General features: G+C 46.7%; 1 protein-coding gene across 2 annotated transcripts in view; it reads right to left on the bottom strand.

Annotated features, from left to right (window-relative positions):
* The window catches only part of CCDC39 (coiled-coil domain 39 molecular ruler complex subunit), a 137,712-nt gene that overhangs the window by 99,714 nt on the left and 15,049 nt on the right, over positions 1-22,949 (bottom strand). For both annotated transcript variants that reach the window (XM_075338542.1, XM_075338543.1), the window contains exon 3: positions 7,878-8,024. In XM_075338542.1, coding sequence (XP_075194657.1) covers positions 7,878-8,024 — 147 coding nt within the window. The remainder of the gene's footprint in view (positions 1-7,877; positions 8,025-22,949) is intronic.

The following is a 22,949-nucleotide window of genomic DNA, read 5'->3' as shown; positions in this document are numbered from 1 at the left end:
ATGAACAAGTCATGGGTCAGCAAAGACTTTGCTACCTACCCCGGTGTCATCCTGGGGACGGCTAAGAATAGCGTATTTTTGAATGTGCTTGATGCAAATCAAAACATCCTGTTTGCAACTAGGGCCCAAGTGCTGCCACTGATGTGGTGGGTGTCTGTGTGGCCCAATTTTTGGAAAAAAGGGAGACTCCGCTTGGAGTAACCCTTGCTTGCTGTGTTTTTAAAAGAAGCCAAGATGAACAGAGCTGGGATCAGGAAAGACTTTGCTACCTACCCCGGTGTCATCCTGGGGACGGATAAGAATGGCGTATTTTTGAATGTGCTTGATGCAAATCTAGCTGTGAAGTGTACAACTGGGGCACAACTGCTGCCACTGAATGGGTGGGTGTGTGTGGGGCCCAATTTTTGGAAAAAAGGGGAGACTCCGCTTGGAGTAACCCTTGCTTACATTGTTTTTAAAAGAAGCCAAGATGAACAAGTCATGGGTCAGCAAAGACTTTGCTACCTACCCCAGTGTCATCCTGGGGACGGCTAAGAATAGCGTATTTTTGAATGTGCTTGATGCAAATCAAAACATCCTGTTTGCAACTAGGGCCCAAGTGCTGCCACTGATGGGGTGGGTGTCTGTGTGGCCCAATTTTTGGAAAAAAGGGAGACTCCGCTTGGAGTAACCCTTGCTTGCTGTGTTTTTAAAAGAAGCCAAGATGAACAGAGCTGGGATCAGGAAAGACTTTGCTACCTACCCCGGTGTCATCCTGTGGACGGCTAAGAATAGCGTATTTTTGAATGTGCTTGATGCAAATCAAAACATCCTGTTTGCAACTAGGGCCCAAGTGCTGCCACTGATGGGGTGGGTGTCTGTGTGGCCCAATTTTTGGAAAAAAGGGAGACTCCGCTTGGAGTAACCCTTGCTTGCTGTGTTTTTAAAAGAAGCCAAGATGAACAGAGCTGGGATCAGGAAAGACTTTGCTACCTACCCCGGTGTCATCCTGGGGACGGTTAAGAATAGCGTATTTTTGAATGTGCTTGATGCAAATCTAGCTGTGAAGTGTACAACTGGGGCACAACTGCTGCCACTGAAGGGGAGGGTGTGTGTGGGGCCCAATTTTTGGAAAAAAGGGAGACTCCGCTTGGAGTAACCCTTGCTTGCTGTGTTTTTAAAAGAAGCCAAGATGAACAGAGCTGGGATCAGGAAAGACTTTGCTACCTACCCCGGTGTCATCCTGGGGACGGATAAGAATGGCGTATTTTTGAATGTGCTTGATGCAAATCTAGCTGTGAAGTGTACAACTGGGGCACAACTGCTGCCACTGAAGGGGTGGGTGTGTGGGGCCCAATTTTTGGAAAAAAGGGAGACTCCGCTTGGAGTCACCTTGCGGTGTTTTACATGACTTTAGAAGGGCGTGCCATGCCTATATCTGTGTGTCCTCCTCTTTTTCCTTGTCCAGCTGTTTTGTTTTCGCATGAGTACATGTCCTTGTCACTTTCCCATGTGTTTGTGTTGTGTTGTGAGTTGTTTGTCACCTTTTGGACACCTTTGAGGGTGTTTTCTAGGTGTTTTACTGTGTTTGTGATTGCCTGCCATTGTTTCCTATGGGCTCGAGTTCGGTTCGTCGAACGTTCGACGAGCCGAACTCGAGCCAGACCCCCCGTTCGGCGAACCGCCTCGAGCCGAACCGGGACCGGTTCGCTCATCTCTACTTGTAATCTTGAGATTGTTGATATTTTGGTTCTCAAACCCTTAGCCAGTTCTCTTTTGCTCTTTCTGTTCTCCATGCTTAGTGTGGCACACACAGGCACAATGCAAAGACTCAGGGTATGTGCGCACGTGTGCGTATTACATGCAGTTACGCTGCGTTCTGCACCGCAGCGTAACTGCATGCGTCCTGCGTCCCCTACACAATCTATGGAGATTGTGCAGGAGCCGTGCGCACGTGGCATGTTAGAACGCAGCGATTTGGCTGCTTGCCGAATCGCTGCGTTCTAAGAAGTGACATGTCACTTCTTTCGTGCGTTCTGCATGCTGTCTATAGGGAGAGGCAGCATGCAGAGCACACGAATCTGCCGGCACCATGCGCTTCAGAACGCAGCTTTTCAGCTGCGATCTGAAGCGCACATTTTTGGTGCGGTGCAGAGCGCACACGTGCGCACATAGCCTAAATCAATTGCTCCCTCTTTTAACAGATTTCAGGTGTGATTATTTTACTTTCCACAGGTGAGTTTAAACAAGCATCACATGCTTGAAACAAAGTTGTTTACCCACAATTTTGGAAAGGTGCCAACAATTTTGTTTGGCCCATTTTAGGGGTTTTGAGTGAAATTGTGTCCAGTTTGCCTTTTTTCCTCTGTATGTGAACAACACATTAAAACAAAGGAAATAAATGTGTATAACAAAACACGTGTAATGGCAATATTTGTATGGGATAAATACTTAATTTGTTAGGACAAATTCAAGGTTGCCAACACTTTTGGCCATGACAATGTTAATTTTATTTTACATGAGAACTACTTCCTATAGAAAGGGGTTATCCAAGTATTGGATAACCTCTTTAACCTTCACGACATTTGATGTACCTATACATCATGGTCGGATAGGGGTTCCTGACCGATACTGTATAGGAACGTCATGGTGATCGGGCGGGGCACAGAGTTGTGCCCGCAGAATCGCCATCGAGAGCTTGCCATAAGATATAGACAGCTCCTGCTCCGCCCCTGACTGTTTAGCCTCTAAATGCCAAGATCAGTAGCGATCGCAGCATTTAGGGGGTTCGGAGAAGAAGTATGCTCTCTATCTCTACTGATCGAGGCCCCCATGAGGTGATCACGGGAGTTCAACTGTTGCCGTGGAAACCCGAGGTCGTCACAACGGCCTACGGCTCAGCCATCTGTGGAAAGCCTGTTAGACCATGAGATGAGAATAAGTAAAAAAAAATGTAAAAATCAGAAAATAAAGAACAAAAAAATAAAAAAATATTTCCATAAATCCGTATATTTACAGTATGTTACATAGGTTAAAAAAAAATAAGGTCCATCAAGTTCAACTTTCCTCCACCAATTATACATTTTTGTCACCAAACGATCTAAAACCCACAATGTTATGTGTACTGAGGAAACCATCCACCCTTTTTTAAAATCTGTTATAATGTATGCCATTACTACTATGGATGAGGACCCGGATTGTAAAAGTTTGGATCTGCGCGGTTTCAAAAGGTACTCGGGTGTCTGGCCCGAACCTGGGATTCTGGGTGTTTGATCCAGATTCGGCACTCAAGAAATAAAAAAAAAAAAATAAAGGAAAAATAAACAAAATAAGAATAAAGTTAGCGCTTCATACTTACCGAGGCGCCGTCATGGCGGCAAACTGCTTCCAGGTCGCACATTCACTTCCTGGGCCGCTCATTATTGCTCATCGCATATGACGTCTGCACTCACAGCGGGCAGTCATGCTTTATGGCTGCTTGCTGTGACTGGGATGAAGCACAGCTGAATCTCTGTGGCAGCTTGTATGGATTACACCGGACCTACAGGGGGTTAATAAAGTGGCAAAAGAGGGTATTTGTATTCCAAATAAAGGATTTTTCTCTGTGTTTGTGTTTTCTTTCTTTTTACTTATAGGATTAGTGATGGGGGGGTCTCATAGACCCCTATTCATCACTAATTTTGGGCTTGATGACCATTGTGCACTGCTATTAACCCCTCATTACCGCAATTGCCACTGCACCAAAGCAATCGGGAAGAGCCGGGTAAAGCACCGAGCTTGTCGCATCTAATGGATGCGACAATCTCGGGCAGCTGCAGCTTGCTATTTTTATTTTAAATAATTTAAAAAAAAAAAAGTTCCTCTTACTTTGATAGCACAGGGCTGGGGATTTATCTGTCACGGGAATCATGATATGCGGGGACTGTATGCCAATTTTTTAATTTATTTATTTTTACTGCACGGGTAGTCACACTGACGTATGACTCGCCCGAGTGCAATTTGAGAAAATCTCAAAGTAAGACAATGCTGCAGCTCACATCTGTGAGTTTTTCCTCAGCCCTAATCAGAAAAAAAATCACAGCATGCTGCGAATGTCTGCGAGTCTCCTATCACTCGCACCCATACAAGTCTATGGGTGCAAGAGAAACAAAAAACTGCACTGATGACATTCAAGTGCAGAGCAATATATACAGAAGCTAACAATGGAGGAGATGGGGGGGAATCCCTCCCACTCCTCCACACCTGTGATTCCATTGCAGGATCAGATCACAATCACATGACACTTGGCTGACGCTTGCAACAGATCCTGAGCAGAGCATCATTAGCGTATTTCATACAATGCTGTCGCATCTGATGCCATATGACTCCGGCCTACGATATAGACGAGCTGTGACTGGAAGCAGTCAGCTGACACGCTGACACTCAGTGTGGGGGCGCGTCTACCTGCAAACAATCACAGGTGCCAGTGGGCAGTGAAAGCTGTGCATATTCAATTAAAGTTAATTAGCTGCTCCAGAAGTGAATGTGCAACCTGGAAGCAGCTTTTCGCCATGACAGATCTTCGGAAAGTACAGCGTGCGCGCTCCTATCTCTTCTGACAACATTTTTAATCTCCGGTTTCTGATCCCCATACACTTATACAGGGACCGGATTCCAGACCGGAACCTGATTTAAAAAAAAAAAAAAAGATAACAGGGTCCCGCCGATCCTGGTTTTCTGTGAGTCCGCTCATCTCTAATTACTACCTATCATGGTGAGGCATTCCATAGACTGAATGCTCTAACCGTAAAGAGCCTTTCCTATTTGGCTGACAGAATCTCCTTTTTGCTACTCGTAATAAATGCTCATTGGTCCTTAATATTGTCTTTAAAAGGATTTAAATGAGATCTCCTCTGAGATATGTCTTTCTTCTAAGCTAAACAAGCCCAACTTTTCTGACCGCTCATCTTATGGGAGGCCTTCCATCCCTTCTAATAACCTAGTTGCCCACCTTTGAACTGACTAACTTCTTAATATCCTTTGTAAAATGTACAGCCGAAAACTGATTCCCACATTACATATGTGGCAATACAAGTTGTTTATAGAAGGGTAATAATATGTTGGCAACACAGGATTTCATTTCTCCTTTTATACACCCTAAGATCTTGTTTGCTTTTGAAACAATATAAATGTGGTATCGCTGTAATCATACTGACCCGAAGAATAAAGCTGTCTTATCACTTCTACAGCCTGGTGAATGGAGTAAAAAAAACAAACAAAAAAAAAAAACAATTCCTTAATTGCTGGCTGGTTCTTCTGAATTTTGCCTCATAAAAAGTGGAATAGGAAGCGATCAAAAAATATTATGTGGCCTAAAATGGTACCAATAAAAAATCCAACTCATTCCACAAGGGAAACAAGCTTTCACATGACTGTCAGCAGAAAAATAAAAAAAACTATAGCCTTCAAAATTTCGTAATGCAAAAAATTTTTATTTCATAAAAAAGCATTTTTTAATGTGATAGCCAAACCTAAAAAAAATCTATAAATCTGGAATCACTGTAATCCTACTGAGGAATAAAGCCACCCTATTACTTAAGTCACAAGGTGAACGGCGTAAATAATAGAAAGTCTTCAAATGAAGTTGATTTGTTTATTCTGCCTCCCAAAGATCGCAGTAAGGCTTAGCTTACATTTATTCGGCGCTGTATGCTTAACGCTTACATTGGGGATTAGATGTAACTCTCTAAAAAACTTGATTCAGATAAAATTCCCAATGGAAAATTCACTGTAATGAGGCAGACAGTCACTTTGAACTCCCATCTGGCTTGTGGTCGGGCGGTGTCCATCTTTCTATGCCTCTTTTAATATGTGAACAAAAGTGCAGTCAACAACAGTTTCTTGTGCACCTTTGAAAAGTAGAACACTGCTGAACAGATACCAAACAGAGTCCGGAGTAACTCTTCTGCCTTATTACAGTTAATGAATCAGTCATGGGTTTCACCTGAATCATGTATTTCAGAGTTATAGAAAATAAATCTAATGTAAGTACTCAGCATAGAGCATAGGATAAATGTAAACTGATCCAAAATGTTCTGTACCCCAAATTGCCACCAATAGCATTCAACTCAACCCACAAAAAAACCCCAAAAAACCAATTCCCCACTCAGTTCATTATTTGTTAACAGAAATATATGGGGCTTCCAAACTACTGGTAGCACAAACGCCCTGAAAAAGTGCGATGGCTCACCCCCAAAAGGAAATCCAGCTAAATTCAAATGCCCCCCTCCTTCCTGAGCACCACAAACTGTCTGAATGTGTGAATTTAGTACTCATACTTCCGTGTCACATAGTGTCAGTGGGAGTGTCTTAAAATTGTGACTGTGCCGCATATCTCCATCAGTAACCTATGCACCGGCTTATGCACGCATCTGTTAGTTCCACCCAGCAGAATATACAAGGCAGCATCTCTCTTCCTTTTTGATTTTTGTGATCACTCACCCAAAACTAACAGCACAATATAAAGGGCACTTCTTCTAATACATCTAAGTGATGGTTTACTTTATATTTCATATTCTTGGATCCCTCATTTTATGATTAACAAATGGACACCTCTTTGTCTCACTCAATCAAACATGAACTTTCACTACACAAACCCGAATGTTCCCACCTCCCACAACCCATGTCTCCTGAGGAAGTACATATGAAACATGTGGATGGGACCTACATTCATTACCTTCCATCCACCTCCGTAAATAATTCTGTGAGCTTCTATAATACTACCGTATATTGTTGCCAGTTTTCTCTAGGAATTTTTCCTTATTTGTCGGATTATTCTAAACCACAGACTCCGGTTTCTTATTATACACATAATCTGTGATAGTGGCTCCATTCTACACATATGCTTTGTTCATAACTACATGATTTAGCGCTTTAGTTACACCCTTAATTTATTACGTATTACTTTTAGCATATTATTTGGTGTTCTGTGAAAGGGTCTTTTATCCATATACATGCTACTGTGTTACCTTTGTTTTATATTTAGAAACATTTGTATTTATTTGTGTAACAATTATTAGCACTCTCCTGGTGTTGAATTTGCATTGAGTTATAGCCTGATCATTTTCTATAACCTCATTTTCTATAACCTCATTTTCTATACCCCTGTCTTTTGAGCATGCACTTACTTTTGATTAAGGACTCTGTTTTTAATATGTAAGGTCCAAAACGCGTCAAGTTTTTTCATGCTTACTGTTTTGCGTTATGGAGCCTTTCTATGTTCTATTCTATAAAGAAACGATTGAATAACATTTTTTGATTTTTACTGATTTGAAATTGGTGCTGGGTCCATCCCCCCTCTCTTTTGTTGCTTCTATCTCCTGATTGGCATGCCTGGCGGACTGCGTGTGCCCTGTTAAGCCCTGGAGTACACTGGACAAGGTGAGCTGAAATCCTCCTTTTTTTCCCTTTTATAAATTCTATTGCCTAGACATCAAAATTAAATAGTAATGCAAAATATTATAATATAATATTTCTGATCTTCCGATTTTGTCCCAAATCATCAAAAAATTTAAGTTTTTGGGATTCTTGATAAAAGGAAATTCATTGTATTTGTAACACATGTATACATAAAACACAGATACTTTTTATTATTGCGGACTTTCCATTTTTGTAACTTAAATAAAATTAGTTAATTATTGAAAGCTATGAAATATCTAAATGTAATAAATTCAAATACCCATCATATTCTTTAGTAATAATGACTTGATTTACTGTATATTAGTCATATATATACTGTATATATAAACACTATACATACTAACTACAATGTCTAAAGCTAAAGAAAACCCCCTGTACATCTGTATTTATCTTGAATACAGAACAATGTGGAAAAATAAATATACAAAACTGATCCTTACTTCTTGACTATTTTTCTTTTCTCTCAAGGACACCAGCTCATTTTCAAGTCGATGTATTTCTTGGGTAAGACGCCCAATTTCCCTTTCTGTTAGAGTCTTAAAGTGTTCTTCACTTTCAATTTCTTTTTCTCTGGCCCTACAAAGAGACTGGAAGAAGAGTTATAATGAAGGCCCCCTGTCTGTGTTATTCGCCAAATACAACACATTTTGAAAAAAAAACACAACAAAGAAAATGTATCAATGTTTTGTCAATGCGGCACAGCTTCCCGCATCTCACAAAGTAGCTCTGCCATCACTGCTCACACAAGGCTTCACGGATTTATCCACCAAACAAAACTTGCTCTCAGCAAATTGATAGAATAGAAGTAAAAAAAGCTCTAGTAAATGATCAAAATTAAGATTTAAAGTATCGATGGGATAGCAAAATCTGTTTATGGGATGATAGTTTTAGGTGAGATGCCCTGGAGTTATTGAGGTAGATATCAAGATTCTAGAAAAATTGTAGACTCTGCCATAAATGTTATGTTTTATAATGATATAATAATCTTTATTTCTATAGCGCCAACATATTCCTCAGCGCTTTACAATTAGGTGGTTCATATACAAACAAACATAACTAACGCTTATAGAAGATACAATAATTAGAGAAAAAATAAAGACAACCCTGCTCGTAAGAGCTTAAATCTACAATGCATTGAGGTGGGGGTTACACAAGGTTCAAGTGCTTATATAAAACCACGATCCAGCCATCTCCAAAAAATGGGGGGATAGATAAAAAGCTGCATGAGCCAGTCATCAGTGATGTGACAGCTAAAAGCCATTTTCAGATTAAATGCTGACCAGAGGTCGCAGTATTGCCAGTATAAGCCCCAGACACCCGTGCACGCTATTGTATGCTTTAAAAGAAAAAAAATGATCATGCATATTACTATGTATGAGACTTCTTGTGCACAGAGGCATAGGCAGCTAATTAAATCAGATGGCCGATGCCCTGTGGACACACATCCAAAAGAGGAAAGACTTTCCTGTGCTTTATGACCCAGCCCTTCATTCATCGTAGCCCCTCCTCTGCTGCTTCAGTCACCCCGGCCCTTGCTTCGCTCTCCTGCTCTCTGCTTCAGTCACCCCGGCCCTTGCTTCGCTCTCCTGCTCTCTGCTTCAGTCACCCCGGCCCTTGCTTTGCTCTCCTGCTCTCTGCTTCAGTCACCCCGGCCCTTCCTTAGCTCTCCTGCTCTCAGCAGCAGTCACCATAACCCCTCTTTTGCTCTCCTGCTTTATGATTAGCTCACCTTGGTCCCTCCATTGCTCTCCACTTCAGTCACTCCAATCCCTACTTCACCTTCTTACTCCTAGTTTCAGTCAACGATGCCCCTCCTCCGCTCTCCTGCTCTATGCTTCAGTCACCATGTCTCTCCTCTGCTCTCCTGCTTGCTCTCTGTTCAGTCACCCATGTCTCTCCTCTGCTCTCCTGCTCTCTGCTTCAGTCACCCATGCCACTCCTCCGCTCTCCTGCTCTCTGCATCAAACACCCCATCTTCTTCTTCCCTCTAATGCTCTCTGCTTCAGTCAGCCTGGTCCCTCCTTCACTCTCCTGCTTTTTGCTGCAGTCACCTTGGCCCCTCTTTCACTCATCATCTCTTAGCATCAGTCACCTGGGCCCTCATCCACTCTCCTTGTTTCTGGTGTGCACTGAAGATAGCATGAAATGAGAAAAAAAAAAATCAAACAAGCAGATATAGCTGGACACTCGGTTCTGCTACATTTGTGCATACTATGATTTTACATTATTTGTGGTTTCACATAAATATATGACATGCTGATCTCACAGCAAAGTACAGTTTGTTAGGAGCAGGTTTACCTGCAGTCCTATGCAAATCAACAGAGCTGAAACATTATACCACAATACACTGACAAGCAAAAGGTTAACAATGTTTTAACATTTAACTTTCAGGCTCCATATCTCACCATCCACTACAGTTTCGGACGTGAGACTTACTTCATTTTATATACAATCATCTTGGCCATCTCATACTTAAATTTGACTTGCAACTATATAGCAAATGATTTGTTATGCACATTCTTGTCATGGCACTGTATTGTTACTGTTTTGCTCCTGGGGAAGGAAAAATCTTTTTCTTTCCTTACACTACAAATTACAACCTGTTTTCACATTCCCTAACAACTCAGTATGTTATTAGGTTGATTCCCAAGCAAAAGGTCACTGGTTCAAATCGAAGATCAGCAATAAAGATTTCCGAAGAAAAGAGACACGGTATCATCCATTTGATCAATTGGGGTTTCTTGACCAAGAAAATTGCCAAGCTGCATCATGTGAGTGCCGTGAAGAATGAAGTTGGAAGAATAAGAAATGAAGTCCGTCCATCCATTCAAAAGGCTAGAGGTGGACGTCCAGACAAAATATTGGAGTCAACAAGTATGCTCATCACAAGGTCTTTCAGTTCTGGCGCAAAAAACATGCCAGTGGAGCCGGCTCGTATGCTTCGTAATAGTGAGATCACAGACCTACAAGCAAGCACTGTGTGATGCACGTTACACAAGTCTGGAATCGTGGCCCCCAAAAAGGTGAAGAAGCCTCGACTTCAATATCGTCCTAAGAATAGTTTATGAAAAGTAGACCATAGAGGGTTGGAAACGGATGATGTGGAGCAATGAGATGAAAGTCAATAGACACACTCTGATGGGTGAAAATGATCTGGAAGAACCCAATTGCACCCCTCACATATAGCTCAGCATTGTGGTTTCAATGCTGAACAATATGTAAGTTTACTGCAAGACAAGTTATTTTGTACACTCGAGTACTATAGGTATGAAAAGGACAACATAGTGTTCAAACAAACAACAACCAGAAGCACACTGTCACACGGTGTTTGGCTCTAAACACTCGCCAAGTGTCATGGCGGCAATAGATGCTGTTCACACTACAGACTCTGACATTCCACACTCCGCTTTCTCTCTTGCTTCTGAGTTGCACAGGCAGGCTCAGGCGTCGACCAGCTGTGTGCTTGTGACGCCCTGGCCTATCAGGTCGTCACAAGGGTGCCGTGCAATCTGCCCTTCTGCATGGTATCCGCTCCTCCTTGGTTACGGATCCTGTCAATTTGGTGTTGCTACCAACAGGTGTACACAAATCCTGAGGAACACTCTGCACCCCACCTACCAACCACCCATTAGGCAGCCTGAGGGGAATAGGGCCACCCAGATGGGGGGATGGAAGAGGGAGAGCAGAGATGTCAGTAGATGAGAGGAGTAGAGTTGAGCAGTGAACAGCGGTGACAGGACAGGTCACGCTGTGGAGCTGGGTGCCTGTACCCGTCCCAGGTGTTAGACGTTGGCCTGGCCGGAAGGATCTGGAACCCCGGTCACAGGGGGTAGTGACAGGGGGTACGGTGCTGCTATAGAGAGCAGGCCGGCTGCCTTGTGCTACAAACGGGCAGGGGCTAGGGCACGACGGGGTACGCAGACCCTAGGCTGGGAAGTAGCTTCACGCAGCCCAGCAATCACCCGATGGGAACGGAATCTTCAGGAACCGTTTCCCACCCGCTCCAGAATCGGGGTACTAACGCAACGAGGGGGATAGGACTTCCCAAAATCGTCCAGAAAATCCCAAGCGTGAACCCTGAGAGCAGGCTCACCTTGCTAGCCATGCAGGTGAGCGGGACCCGAGTAGCGTTGGCGAAAGGGATCCACCAAGTTACACACAGTGCCAAGGGACAAGGCTTTAGACCAACCAGCAACACCAAAGGGGCACGGACCCAGCGTCGACCAAGAAAAGCAGAGCATTTCAAGAGTTTAGTTTACCTGGTGTCAGCATCAGTGACTTTGGACTGTGTGAGTACCCGATATCCCTTCGCCCCAACGGGTTCCCCACTCCATCCTATCACCGGGCCCCGGGACACCAAGCCCCCTACCCACGGAGGGGTTTAAACATCCTGCTGCTTCAACATCATCACCGGGCTCCCCAACAGCAGCAGTGGTCTCTCCTATTACCACGCACCGTGGATGGCGTCACGAACATTATCCCATTCACCACCCAAAACAAACCCCCTTTTTATTTTCGAGGTAGCCGTGCGACCCCGCCTCGGATCCGGAGACCCCTCGAGCCACTGCGGATCCGGGTCCGAGCAGCCCGTCGGCTGTCGCGGGGGCGGCACATGCTCATTAGTGATCAGGCTAGGAAGAGTTAACCTCTGCTAGCCTACTGGTCACCTTTTAGATTTTTATGTTGTGGGAGACCTATCACAGCTACTCCTCGCCTTTTTAAGATGGAGGAAACTGTCTTCCCATGCTGACTATAGCTTTTGCATATCCGTGTGCTGTTGTGTGTGTACACTTATGGGTAGAGTTGAAGAAAAAGCTGTATACATACCAAACAGTATATACCAACATTGAGAACATGTAGAGGAAATCTAAGATCAGATTTCGGTAGACACATGCTTGAATCTGATAAATTAAATACAAGATGCACTGGTTTCAGCGCCAATCCAAGCTCTTCAGGCCAATAAATAGGAGGAAATTCAATCTGCTATACAAGTATGTGCAAATGAATGATTTAATTAAAAAAATATGTTTTGGGGTTTTTTTTACAAGAAAATGTTGTTTTTTTTAATTGTTTTTACATGAAGATAAAACATATAGATAAAATCTCTACATGCTCCGATTGGCAGCATATCTTGGATGATGTTCACTTATTCAAGTTTATGGGTGTATGCACAACATGAGACTGCACTGTCATCCAAGTGCAGTCCGATATATACTGACACAGACAAGGGAGAAGATGGAAAAATTAATCTCTCTTTCTCCTCACCTATGCTCCAACTCTCACATGTCAGAGAATCGGAGCAATATTAATGACTCTCAGAGATGGCTGTGATTTGCATATCACATCCGATTTTCTCTCATGAGAAAATCATCAGATGCTATACGTTAATGTGAGTGTACCCTTAAAGGAACTGTCCAGGCTTGGGATAAAAGTCTCCAATCACTCCATTACTGCTGCCTATCCGTATCATGACAGCATGTGGGGCACACAAATCCACACTAGTCGCAGTGCAAGCAGGCGGTTATGTCACTGCTTGCATGTGATTTGCGTAGTTGCAGATGTAGCGCCCCTGAGCCACTCAGGGCACTACTAGGAGCTGCATCCTCACAAGGATGCTGGGCTTACCCCCAGGGACCTGGAACACCAGTGCCAGTAACACCTAGACACACCAAAATCTTAGTTACCACTCCACATCAAGAGTAATTGGCTAGTCGGAGACAAGGGGATGGCCACCTAGAGAATGGAGCCAGAGCAAGGGACTAGACAACCTGGTGAGAGGGGACAACAAGCAGTCAGTAGTAGTGAGTGAAAGTGGAAAGACGTGCCTAGAGCTGGGTCGTATAACAGTGAACTGGGGGCACAGGAGAGTGGTCACCAGGGCAGGTACACCCGAGTACCGCTGGGACCAGAGCACCGATGGGGCACAGGGCCCTAGGTCAGGTGACAGTTTGGCCTGGCAAATACCTGCACAGTGAGGGGACCTTCATGAACCTCACTGACCCACAGATCCGGGGGCACCAGCAGTAAAGCAAGGATCAGGGTTCGGAACACAGACCAGCCCTACTGGGTCCACACTGCCCGCCGTACAGACAGGGAGACTACCACAAAAAGGGACAGTCAGGCCCCAATTCGCTGCACGCTATGGGGACCCAACCACACTGAGGGTGCTGGGGACAGAGCAACTGAGTCATCAACTGGCACTGGAACTACAGGGACCTGAACCAGCCGTCCGAGGGTCAAGAGTGAGTAGAGATTGTTAACTGCAACCCACGGTCTGGCCTCCCTTATTAACGGTGAAAGTCTCAATCATACATCTTCCCAGGCTCAGCTCTACCTGCGGAGGGCCTACACCACAGCTGCCATTACCACCAGCCCTAGAGATAACTTACTCAGCAGTGGCGGTTCCCCCATATTAACCGCAATCCGCAGGTGGCGTCACACCAATGACTTTAATCTCCCCTGTAAATACTCCCCATTAAAAAGTACCCAGGGCATGGGACCGGGCAACGGCCACCAAGGTGACATTCCCCAGTTATACACTGCCCGGGACCGAGTACCCCAACATAGCTTTTTCCTGGCGTCACGAACCGGATATGGACTAGGCCCGTTAACCCGGGTGACGTGCGCCTTATGGACTGTTTTCTTCAAAAACTACCGCTATCTTTATTTTTGTGAAAAAACTGGCTGCGCCAACACTGTGCCAAAAGCGCGCGAAAAGCCGACTCCATCCCTGGGAGTGTGCAGCATGCAAAAGCAAAACTAACAACAGGAAGCCGGAAGAGGCGGCGGCAGAATGCACCCTGGTGTGCTGGAGGGACGGCAGTTCTGGATCGAGAAACCAGTGAACCCGCAGCAAAAGACAAGATGTCTGCTCCCACAGACTGGAGATCAGTGTGACACGGCCGCGGAACCTTACCCTGGCTCGAGGAGGAACTTGGGCGGCTGTGCCTCTGGATGCGGGCACAGATGATCCAGCAGATTGAGGACTGGAATTCGGAGATGATGGGGATGGTGGTGACCGTGCTCGCCTAAGAAGAGTGGGCCCTGTATGAAGAGCAGCGCCGGGAGCCGGTAAGAGTGCAAGCCTCCTTGGCCCCACTAGTCCCCATGGCAGCGGAACCTGTACCACCCCTGGCCGCTGACCAGCCGGTATCACCGGACCCTCCGTCCATGGCCAGACCAGACCAGGCCGCAACGCCTCTGTCCACGGCCAGACCAGACAAGGACGCAACGCCTCCGTCCACAGCCAGACCAGATCCAGCCACATCACCTTCTCCGGAGGAGAAGGCCCCAGCTGCCCCTGCCTGGCAGCTCGACAAGACCCGGCTGTGCTGCAGGATGCAGCCCTGGAAGACCCGACGACCACCAGAGGAGTCGCCGGTGACCAGGCCTAGCAGATACCCGCTGATGGTGATCCGGATGAGGACTGTTCGGGTTCGGGGAGTCTGAGGTTCGAGCCGGCGTGCGGCATGGCTAGGGCTGCACAACGGGCTGTCGTGGAGGAGGAGGTCGACAAAGCTTGTCAGGCCACCATCCAGCAGCTGGCCCTGGAGCAGCAGGAGCGTGCAACCAAAAGGAAGCAGGTGAAGGCTGCGATCTGTGCAAGAAACAGAGCCTGTGCCAAGCCAGCTGGGGAGCCCAGGGGGTCCGGTACCAGGGTACCGTGGACAGATTTCACCAACAAAAAGGTTGGGGCTTTATCAAAGAGCCCGGCATGCAAGCAGGAATCTTTGTGTCTCGCAGGGACGTACTGGACTACCTACAGAAGGGACATCCAGACCGTTACCTGTACCTGGGTGACGTGGTCACATACACCAGACACCATGGACAGCGGGGCTGGTATGCCTTAGACGTCCAGAAGATCCGAGAATTGTCAGCCCCTGTTCCTCCTGCTCCTCTGCAATACCCAAGTTCATCTACACTGTGGTAGCTGAACCAGGATACCCAAGTTTGTTGTTATTGCTGTGTCATATAAATAATGCTGAAAAAGTTGAATAGTGTTTGAAAAATTGATATAAAAATGGACCACTGGTCATTGGACTGGGAATGACCCGAACTCTCGCAGTGTACATATGTGGCACCAATTATCCCTCCCAGAGTAAACCATGGGAGGAATGCTCATGAAACGTTCCAGGAAAGCCTCTCCTGTGTGGGAAGAATGGTTATATTTTGATGTTTGATAAAAACTTTATTCTCTTTACGGCCCAAGGACGTGCTGTGTTTCACAAAGGGGGAATGTAGCACCCCTGAGCCACTCGGGGCACTACTAGGAACTGCATTATCACCAGGATGCAGGGCCTACCCCCAGGGACCTGGAACACCAGTGCCAGCAACACCTAGACACACCAAAATCCTATTTACCACTCCACACCGGGGGTAGTTGGCTAGTCTGAGACAAGAGGATGGCCACCTAGAGGGCGGAGCCAGACAAGGGGATTAGACAACCTGGTGGGAGGGGACAACAAGAAGTCAGTAGTAGTGAGTGAAAGTGGAAAGACGTGCTTAGAGCTGGGTCGTGTAACGATGACCCAGGGGCACAGGAGAGTGGTCGCCATGGCAGGTACACCCGAGTACCGCTGGGACCAGAGCACCGACGGGGCACAGGGTCCTAGGTCAGGCGACAGTTTCATATGGCCTGGCAAATACCTGCACAGTGAGGGGACCTTCACGGACCTCACTGACCCACAGATCCGGGGGCACCATCAGTAAAGCAAGGATCAGGGTTCGGGACACAGACCATCCCTACAGGGTCCACACTGCCCGCCTTACTGACAAGCAAACTGCCACAAACATGGACTGTCGGGCCCAAAATCGCTCCACGCTACGGGGACCCAACCACACTGAGGGTGCCGGCGACAGAGCAACCAAGTCATCAACTGGCACTGGAACTACAGGGACCTGAACCAGCCGTCCGAGGGTCAAGAGTGAGTAGAGACTGTTAACTATAACCAACGGTCTGGCCTCCCTTATTAACGGCGAAAGTCTCCACCATACATCTTCCTGGGCTCAGCCCTACCTGCGGAGGGCCTACCACCACAGTTTCCATTACCACTAGCCCTAGAGATAACCAACTCAGCAGCGGCGGTTCCCCCATATTAACCACAACCCACAGGTGGTGTCACACCAATGACTTTAATCTCCCCTGGAAATACTCCCCATTAAAAAGTACCCAGGGCACGGGACCGGGCAACCGCCACCAAGGTGACATTCCCCAGTTATACACTGCCCGGGAGAGAGTACCCCATTCCCTGGGCGACACACAGATACGTGCTGACTACATACATTTGGCTTCTAACCATAGAAGTCAATTGAGAAAAGCTGGACCTATCTAGTCAGCTTGTTACCGCAACTATGCATATCACATACATGTGATGATGTGGCTGCCCACTTTCTTCATGAATACTGGAGAATCGTGATTGTCTAAAATGACTGCAAACTTTTATTCCACGCCAACCTTTACAGACTCCATAAACATTAGATTTAAGTCATCCAAGTATGGTGATTTCAGTGCGATCAGCCCACAAACTAATGTGAATGGGGGCTGCCTACTTTTCCCCAACAGAAAATGTTGAAAAATATATGGACACGGTCTGTGGAATTTCAATGTTCAATCCTGTTGTTCCACAGGGGATAAGATGCCACCAGAAGAGTCTGGCAGCAACTCTCTCATAGAGGACAGATGGCCACTATCCGAGAGCGCCTGTGAATGGGGAAGATGTAAAATATGTAATGCAAGCTCTGATTCTGACCTTCATGCATCAACAGCAGTACAAGGGTACAACATGCTGCAGCCTATAGAATCTACGTGCTCAAGGCACATTATTACTGTTTAAAAGGTTAAAACTTGGGGGATATCGTTCAATCTTTCTCATCTCTCTCTCATTTGTACGAGATTAATTGAGCTAATGAAACAATCTACCTACTGTGTCCTTACAGAAACTCACATAAGATCGGGGGACAAGACTTTAAAAGGAACCGTCAGAAACTTATTTACATGATAATGCACTTTTAGTTCCTCGGCCTCGCCCTCCTTTGACTGATTGATGTGTCCCTGGCCATGTAACGGAAAGCTAGACAGTGCAAAGCAGGGAATACAGTTTGGGGTTGAGGAGATGGTGCTGTGCCGTCACAGCCTAATGGACTTCCACACTCAAGTTAGAAAACTTCAAAACACAATTCCCTACTAGAAAAGCTCTTTAGGGCCAGTGGTTGGCTGCAGCATTCAAGTGCACTGTAGTCATAATGTCTCCATGCTACCTGTCATCAAAGAACGGGGTCATCGGTCGAGAGGCAGAGCTGAATCTGCAGTGAATGATTCTAGCGGACTTTATTTTTAAAGCAAGCCTAATGAATAAAAAAATTACACTTAGACAACTCTTTTAATTCTACATTTAGGATAGGTGCCCACTGAGGGTTTCCTATGACACTTCAGGAAAAACACTTTTTTTCCTGTAGCAGCTTTGTTCATGGTTTCAAAGTCTTTTTGTGCCAGCTCCTAGCACAATAACAAATGAACATACTACTTCTTTTATCCGCATCATGGTTTCTTAATGCGGTTAAAAGCAGTAACAAAATACTGAATGTCTGCACAGCAATGTCGTTTTTAAATTGCTGTGCACTATGTTCATTTTTTGCAGTGTTTTTACAGAGGGAATCTGTCTGAAAAACACCTTAAATGCACATACCCTTTGACATGTGATTTGGCAGGGCCATTAAATGACTGTCAATTAGATACATGAAAACCTATTATACAGGTCGACTGCACTTCAATGCGTACAGAATGATTTTTAATGTCCTTCTGTGCATATAGGACATCAAGCATTCAGCACACATCTTGTGCCTACAAAGGACGATATGCTGCCAAAAACAAAGCTTTTCTAGGCCACTTTTACACATCAGTTTTTTGCCATCAGTCGCAATCCATAGTTTTGTGAAAAAAACAAACTCAGCGCAGGATCTGTTTTTTCTTATTGACTTGTATTAGCGACGGATGGCCTCACGTTACATCCGCCGTGCAACGGATCCGTCGTAAAATGTTTGTCTGGCACAGAGCCGACGTCCGCATGAACGTTTTTTGTCTGCGTTGAAAAAGAAGGGAATTTTGTTTACTTACCGTAAATTCCTTTTCTTCTAGCTCCAATTGGGAGACCCAGACAATTGGGTGTATAGCTATTGCCTCTGGAGGCCACACAAAGTATTACACTTAAAAGTGTAAGGCCCCTCCCCTTCTGGCTATACACCCCCAGTGGGATCACTGGCTCACCAGTTTTAGTGCCAAAGCAAGAAGGAGGAAAGCCAATAACTGGTTTAAAGACCAATTCAATCCGAGGAAACATCGGAGAACTGAACCATACCACATGAACAACATGTGTACCCGAAAAAACAGAAAAACCCCGAGAAAACAGGGCGGGTGCTGGGTCTCCCAATTGGAGCTAGAAGAAAAGGAATTTACGGTAAGTAAACAAAATTCCCTTCTTCTTTGTCGCTCCATTGGGAGACCCAGACAATTGGGATGTCCAAAAGCAATCCCTGGGTGGGTAAAAGAATACCTCATGATAGGGCCGTCAAACGGCCCTCTCCTACAGGTGGCCAACCGCCGCCTGAATGACTTATCTACCTAGGCTGGCGTCTGCCGAAGCGTAGGTATGCATCTGATAATGCTTGGTAAAAGTAAGTAGACTCGACCAGGTGGGTGCCTGACACACCTGCTGAGCCGTAGCCTGGTGCCGTAATGCCCAGGATGCACCCACGGCTCTGGTAGAATGGGCCTTCGGCCTTGAGAGAACCAGAAGCCCAGTAGAACTGTAGGTTTCAAGAATTGGTTCCTCGAGCCCCCGAGCAAGGGTGGATCTGGAAGCTTGCGACTGTTTACGCCGACCAGCGACAAGGACAAAGAGTGCATCCGGGTGGCGCAGGAGCGCCATGCGGGAAGTAGAACCTGAGTGCTCTCACCAGAACCAACAGATGCAAATCTTTCTGAAATTGATGGACTGGACGAGGACACAAAGAAGGTGAGGTGATATCCTGATTGATATGAAAATGGGATACCACCTTAGGGAGAAATTCCGGAACCGGACGCAGAACTACCCTGTCCTGGTGAAGGACCAGGAAGGGAGATTGTATGAGAGCGTTGCTAGCTCGGAAACTCTCCTAAGAGACAAGACCGTTACTAGAAGGCCACTTCCCGTGAAAAACGGGAAGGGAGACATCCTTCAAAGGCTCGAAAGGCGGCATCTGGAGAGCAATTAGAACCTTGTTCAGATCTCAGGGCTCTAACGGCCGCTTGTACGGAGTGCTGAGAAGACAAACTCCCCGTAGGAACGTGCGTACCTGAGGAAGTCGTCGTTTCTGAAAAAATACAGATAGCGCTGAGACTTGTCCCTAAAGGGAACTGAGCGACAACCCATTTTCCTACCTAGATTGCAGGAAGGAAGGAAACATAGACGATGCAACCGGCCAGGGAGAAACACCCTGCGCCGAGCACCGAGATAAGAACATCTTCCACGTCCTGTGGTCAATCTTGGCGGACGTTGGTATGCTAGCCTGTCTCATGGTGGCAACCACGTCCTGAGGTAATCCTGACGACACTAGGTTCCAGGACTCAATGCCACACCATCCGGTTGAGGGCCGTAGAATTCAAATGGAAGAATGGCCCTTGAGACAGCCAGTCTGATTGGTCTGGTAGTGCCCCCGGTTAGCCTACCGTGAGGCACCACAGAACCGAGTACCACAACATCCTCGGCCAATTTGTAGCGACGAGGATGGCGCGGCCGCAGTCGGTCTTGATCTAGCGCAGTACTCTGGGCAACAATGCCAGAGGTGGCACCTAAGGTAGCTGGAACTGCGACCAATGCTGAACTAAGGCGTTTGCCGCCAGAGCTCGATGATTGTGAAACCGTGCCATGAAGCTGGCACATTGTTGTTGTGCCGTGACGCCATTAGATCGACGTCCGGCCTCTGTCAGCGGCGCCAGATCTCCTGAAACCCGTCCGGGTGAGGAGACCATACTCTTTCGGCCACACCTCAGCGACTTAGGAAGTCAGCTTCCTAGTTTCCACACTTGGGATGTGAATTGTGGATATGGTGGATGCCGTGTCTTCCACCCACATCAGAACCTGCCGGACTTCCTGGAAGGCTTGCCGGTTGCGCGTTCTACCTTGGTGGTTGATGTATGCCACCGCTGTGGAGCTGTCCGACTGAAGTCGGATATGCTTGCTTTCCAGCCGCTGTTGGAAGGATTGTAGGGCAAGATACACTGCTCTGTGTTCAAGAACATTGATCTGAAGAGTGGACTCTTGCTGAGTCCACGTACCCTGAGCGCTGTAGTGGAGAAAAACTGCTCCCCACCCTGATAGACTCGCGTCTGTCGTAACTATCGCCCAGGACGGGGATAGGAAGGACCTTCTTTTTGACCAAGAGGTGAGAAGAAGCCACCACCGTAGAGATTCCTTGGCCGCCTGAGAAAGAACGACGACTCTGTTGAGGGACGTCGACTCCTCGTCCCATTGGCAGAGAATGTCCCATCGTAGTGGACGCAGTAAAACTGCGCGAAAGGAACTGCCTCCATTGCTACCATCTTACGTAGGAAGTGCATGAGGCGTCTCAATGTGTGCGACTGGTTCTTAAAGAAGAGCTTGCAGCCCGTAGTGAATGCTGTTTGTCTAGCGGCAGCTTCACTATCGCTGAGAGAGTAAGAAACTCTATGCCTAGATATGTTATCGATAGGGTCGGGGTCGGATCTGACTTTAAAAAGTTGATGATCCACCCAAAACTCTAGAGAGTCTCCAGCGCAACGTTCGGGCAGTGTTGGCATGTTTACTAAGAGAGTGCCTTGACAAGTAGATCGTCTAAATACGGGACCACAGAGTGACCCTGAGAGTGCAGGACTGTGACTACTGCTGCCCTGACCTTGGCGAAGACCAGTTGGACTGTCGCTAGCCGGAAGGTAGAGCTACGAACAGAGGGTGTTCGTCTCCTATAACGAAGCGTAGAAACGCTAGTGCTCTGGATCAATCGGCACGTGTGGATAAGCATCCTTGATGCCTAATGATGCTAGGAAATATCCTTGGGACCTTGAGGCGAAGACATGGCGGAGGGATTCCATCCGGAACCGCCTGGTGTCCACGAGCTTGCTGAGCATTTTTAGATCCAGAACGGGACGGAACGGCCCGTTGTTATAGGTACCGCAAAGAATTTGGGGTAAAAACCGTGACCTTGTTCCTGAAGAGGAACGGGGGTCATCACTCTTTCTGCCTATAGAGTGCACCCTGTTTGCAGAAGAGCAGCGGCCCGGCCGGGAGGTGGAGAAATTCTGAAGAATCGAGTTGGAGGACGAGAAGTGAGCTCTATCCTGTACCCGTGAGACAGAATGTCTCACACTCAATGGTCATTGACCTATGGCAGCTAAATATCGCCAAGGCGGGAGAGCCTGCTACCGACCGAGGCCGCAAGTCATGAGGAAGCCGCCTTGGAAGCGGGTTTTCAGACTGTCGCTTTTTTGGGCGAGACTGAGCCCGCTAAGAATCTTAGCTCCTCTGATCCTTTTGAGTCCACATTGGACGAGGAAAAATGGGACCTGCCCGAGCCTCGAAAAGGCCGAAAACCCCGACCTCTGTTGGGGTTTGTTGTGTCCGGGCTGAGGAAAAGATGAATCCTTACCCCTGGACTGTTTGATGGTTACATCCAACGCTCACCAAACAGTCGGTCAGCAGAAAAAGGCAACTGGTTAGGCAACCTTTTTTGGAAGCAGAATCTGCCTTCCATTCACTTAACGATCAGACCAGGCTCTGCTTAAAAACACGGAGTAGCGGAGGCTACCGCCGCACGGTTCGCAGAGTCCAGGACAACCTGAATCGCGTAAGAAACAAATGCAGACATTTGAGAGGTTAAGGATGCCACCTGCGGCACAGATGTACGTGTAACCGTGTCAATCTGTGTAAGACAAGCTGAAATAGCTTGGAGTGCCCCAAGGGAGAGAATGCCGGAGCCAACGGTGCGCCGACAGCCTCATAGATGGCTTTCGACCAGAGATCCATCTGTCTGTCAGTGGCATCTTTGAGTTTGCAGTTCCATCTCCCACTGCAACTATGGATCTAGCTACAAGCCTGGAGATTGGAGGATGCCGCTCGGGACATTGGGTCCAGTCCTTGACCAAGTCAGGGGACAGGGATAACGTGAATCCTAAGCCGTTTGGAGAAGCGCATATCTGGATAAGCGTGGTGTTCCTGGACTGCCTCTCTGAAGGCAGAGTGTCCAGAAAAAAACGTGAAGCTGACTCCTCCACTGGAGGAGCTGTGAGAAATAACCCACATTCTATAGATGGACGCTATAAGATTATTTACTATGGCGTCACAATCAGGTGTATCCAGATTGAGAGCGGTCTCAGGATCAGAATCCTGAGCCGCTACTTCCGCCTCATTACACAGCGAGTCCTTCTGTTAGGACCCTGATGAAACCGAGGCCGCTCATAGCGAGCCCACTTAGGCTGTCTGGGACTGACGTCCGTGCAGAGC

This window comes from Anomaloglossus baeobatrachus, chromosome 3 (assembly GCF_048569485.1).
Source record: "Anomaloglossus baeobatrachus isolate aAnoBae1 chromosome 3, aAnoBae1.hap1, whole genome shotgun sequence".
In the NCBI taxonomy this organism is placed as follows: domain Eukaryota; kingdom Metazoa; phylum Chordata; class Amphibia; order Anura; family Aromobatidae; genus Anomaloglossus; species Anomaloglossus baeobatrachus.
This window is presented reverse-complemented; position numbering and strand designations above follow the sequence as displayed.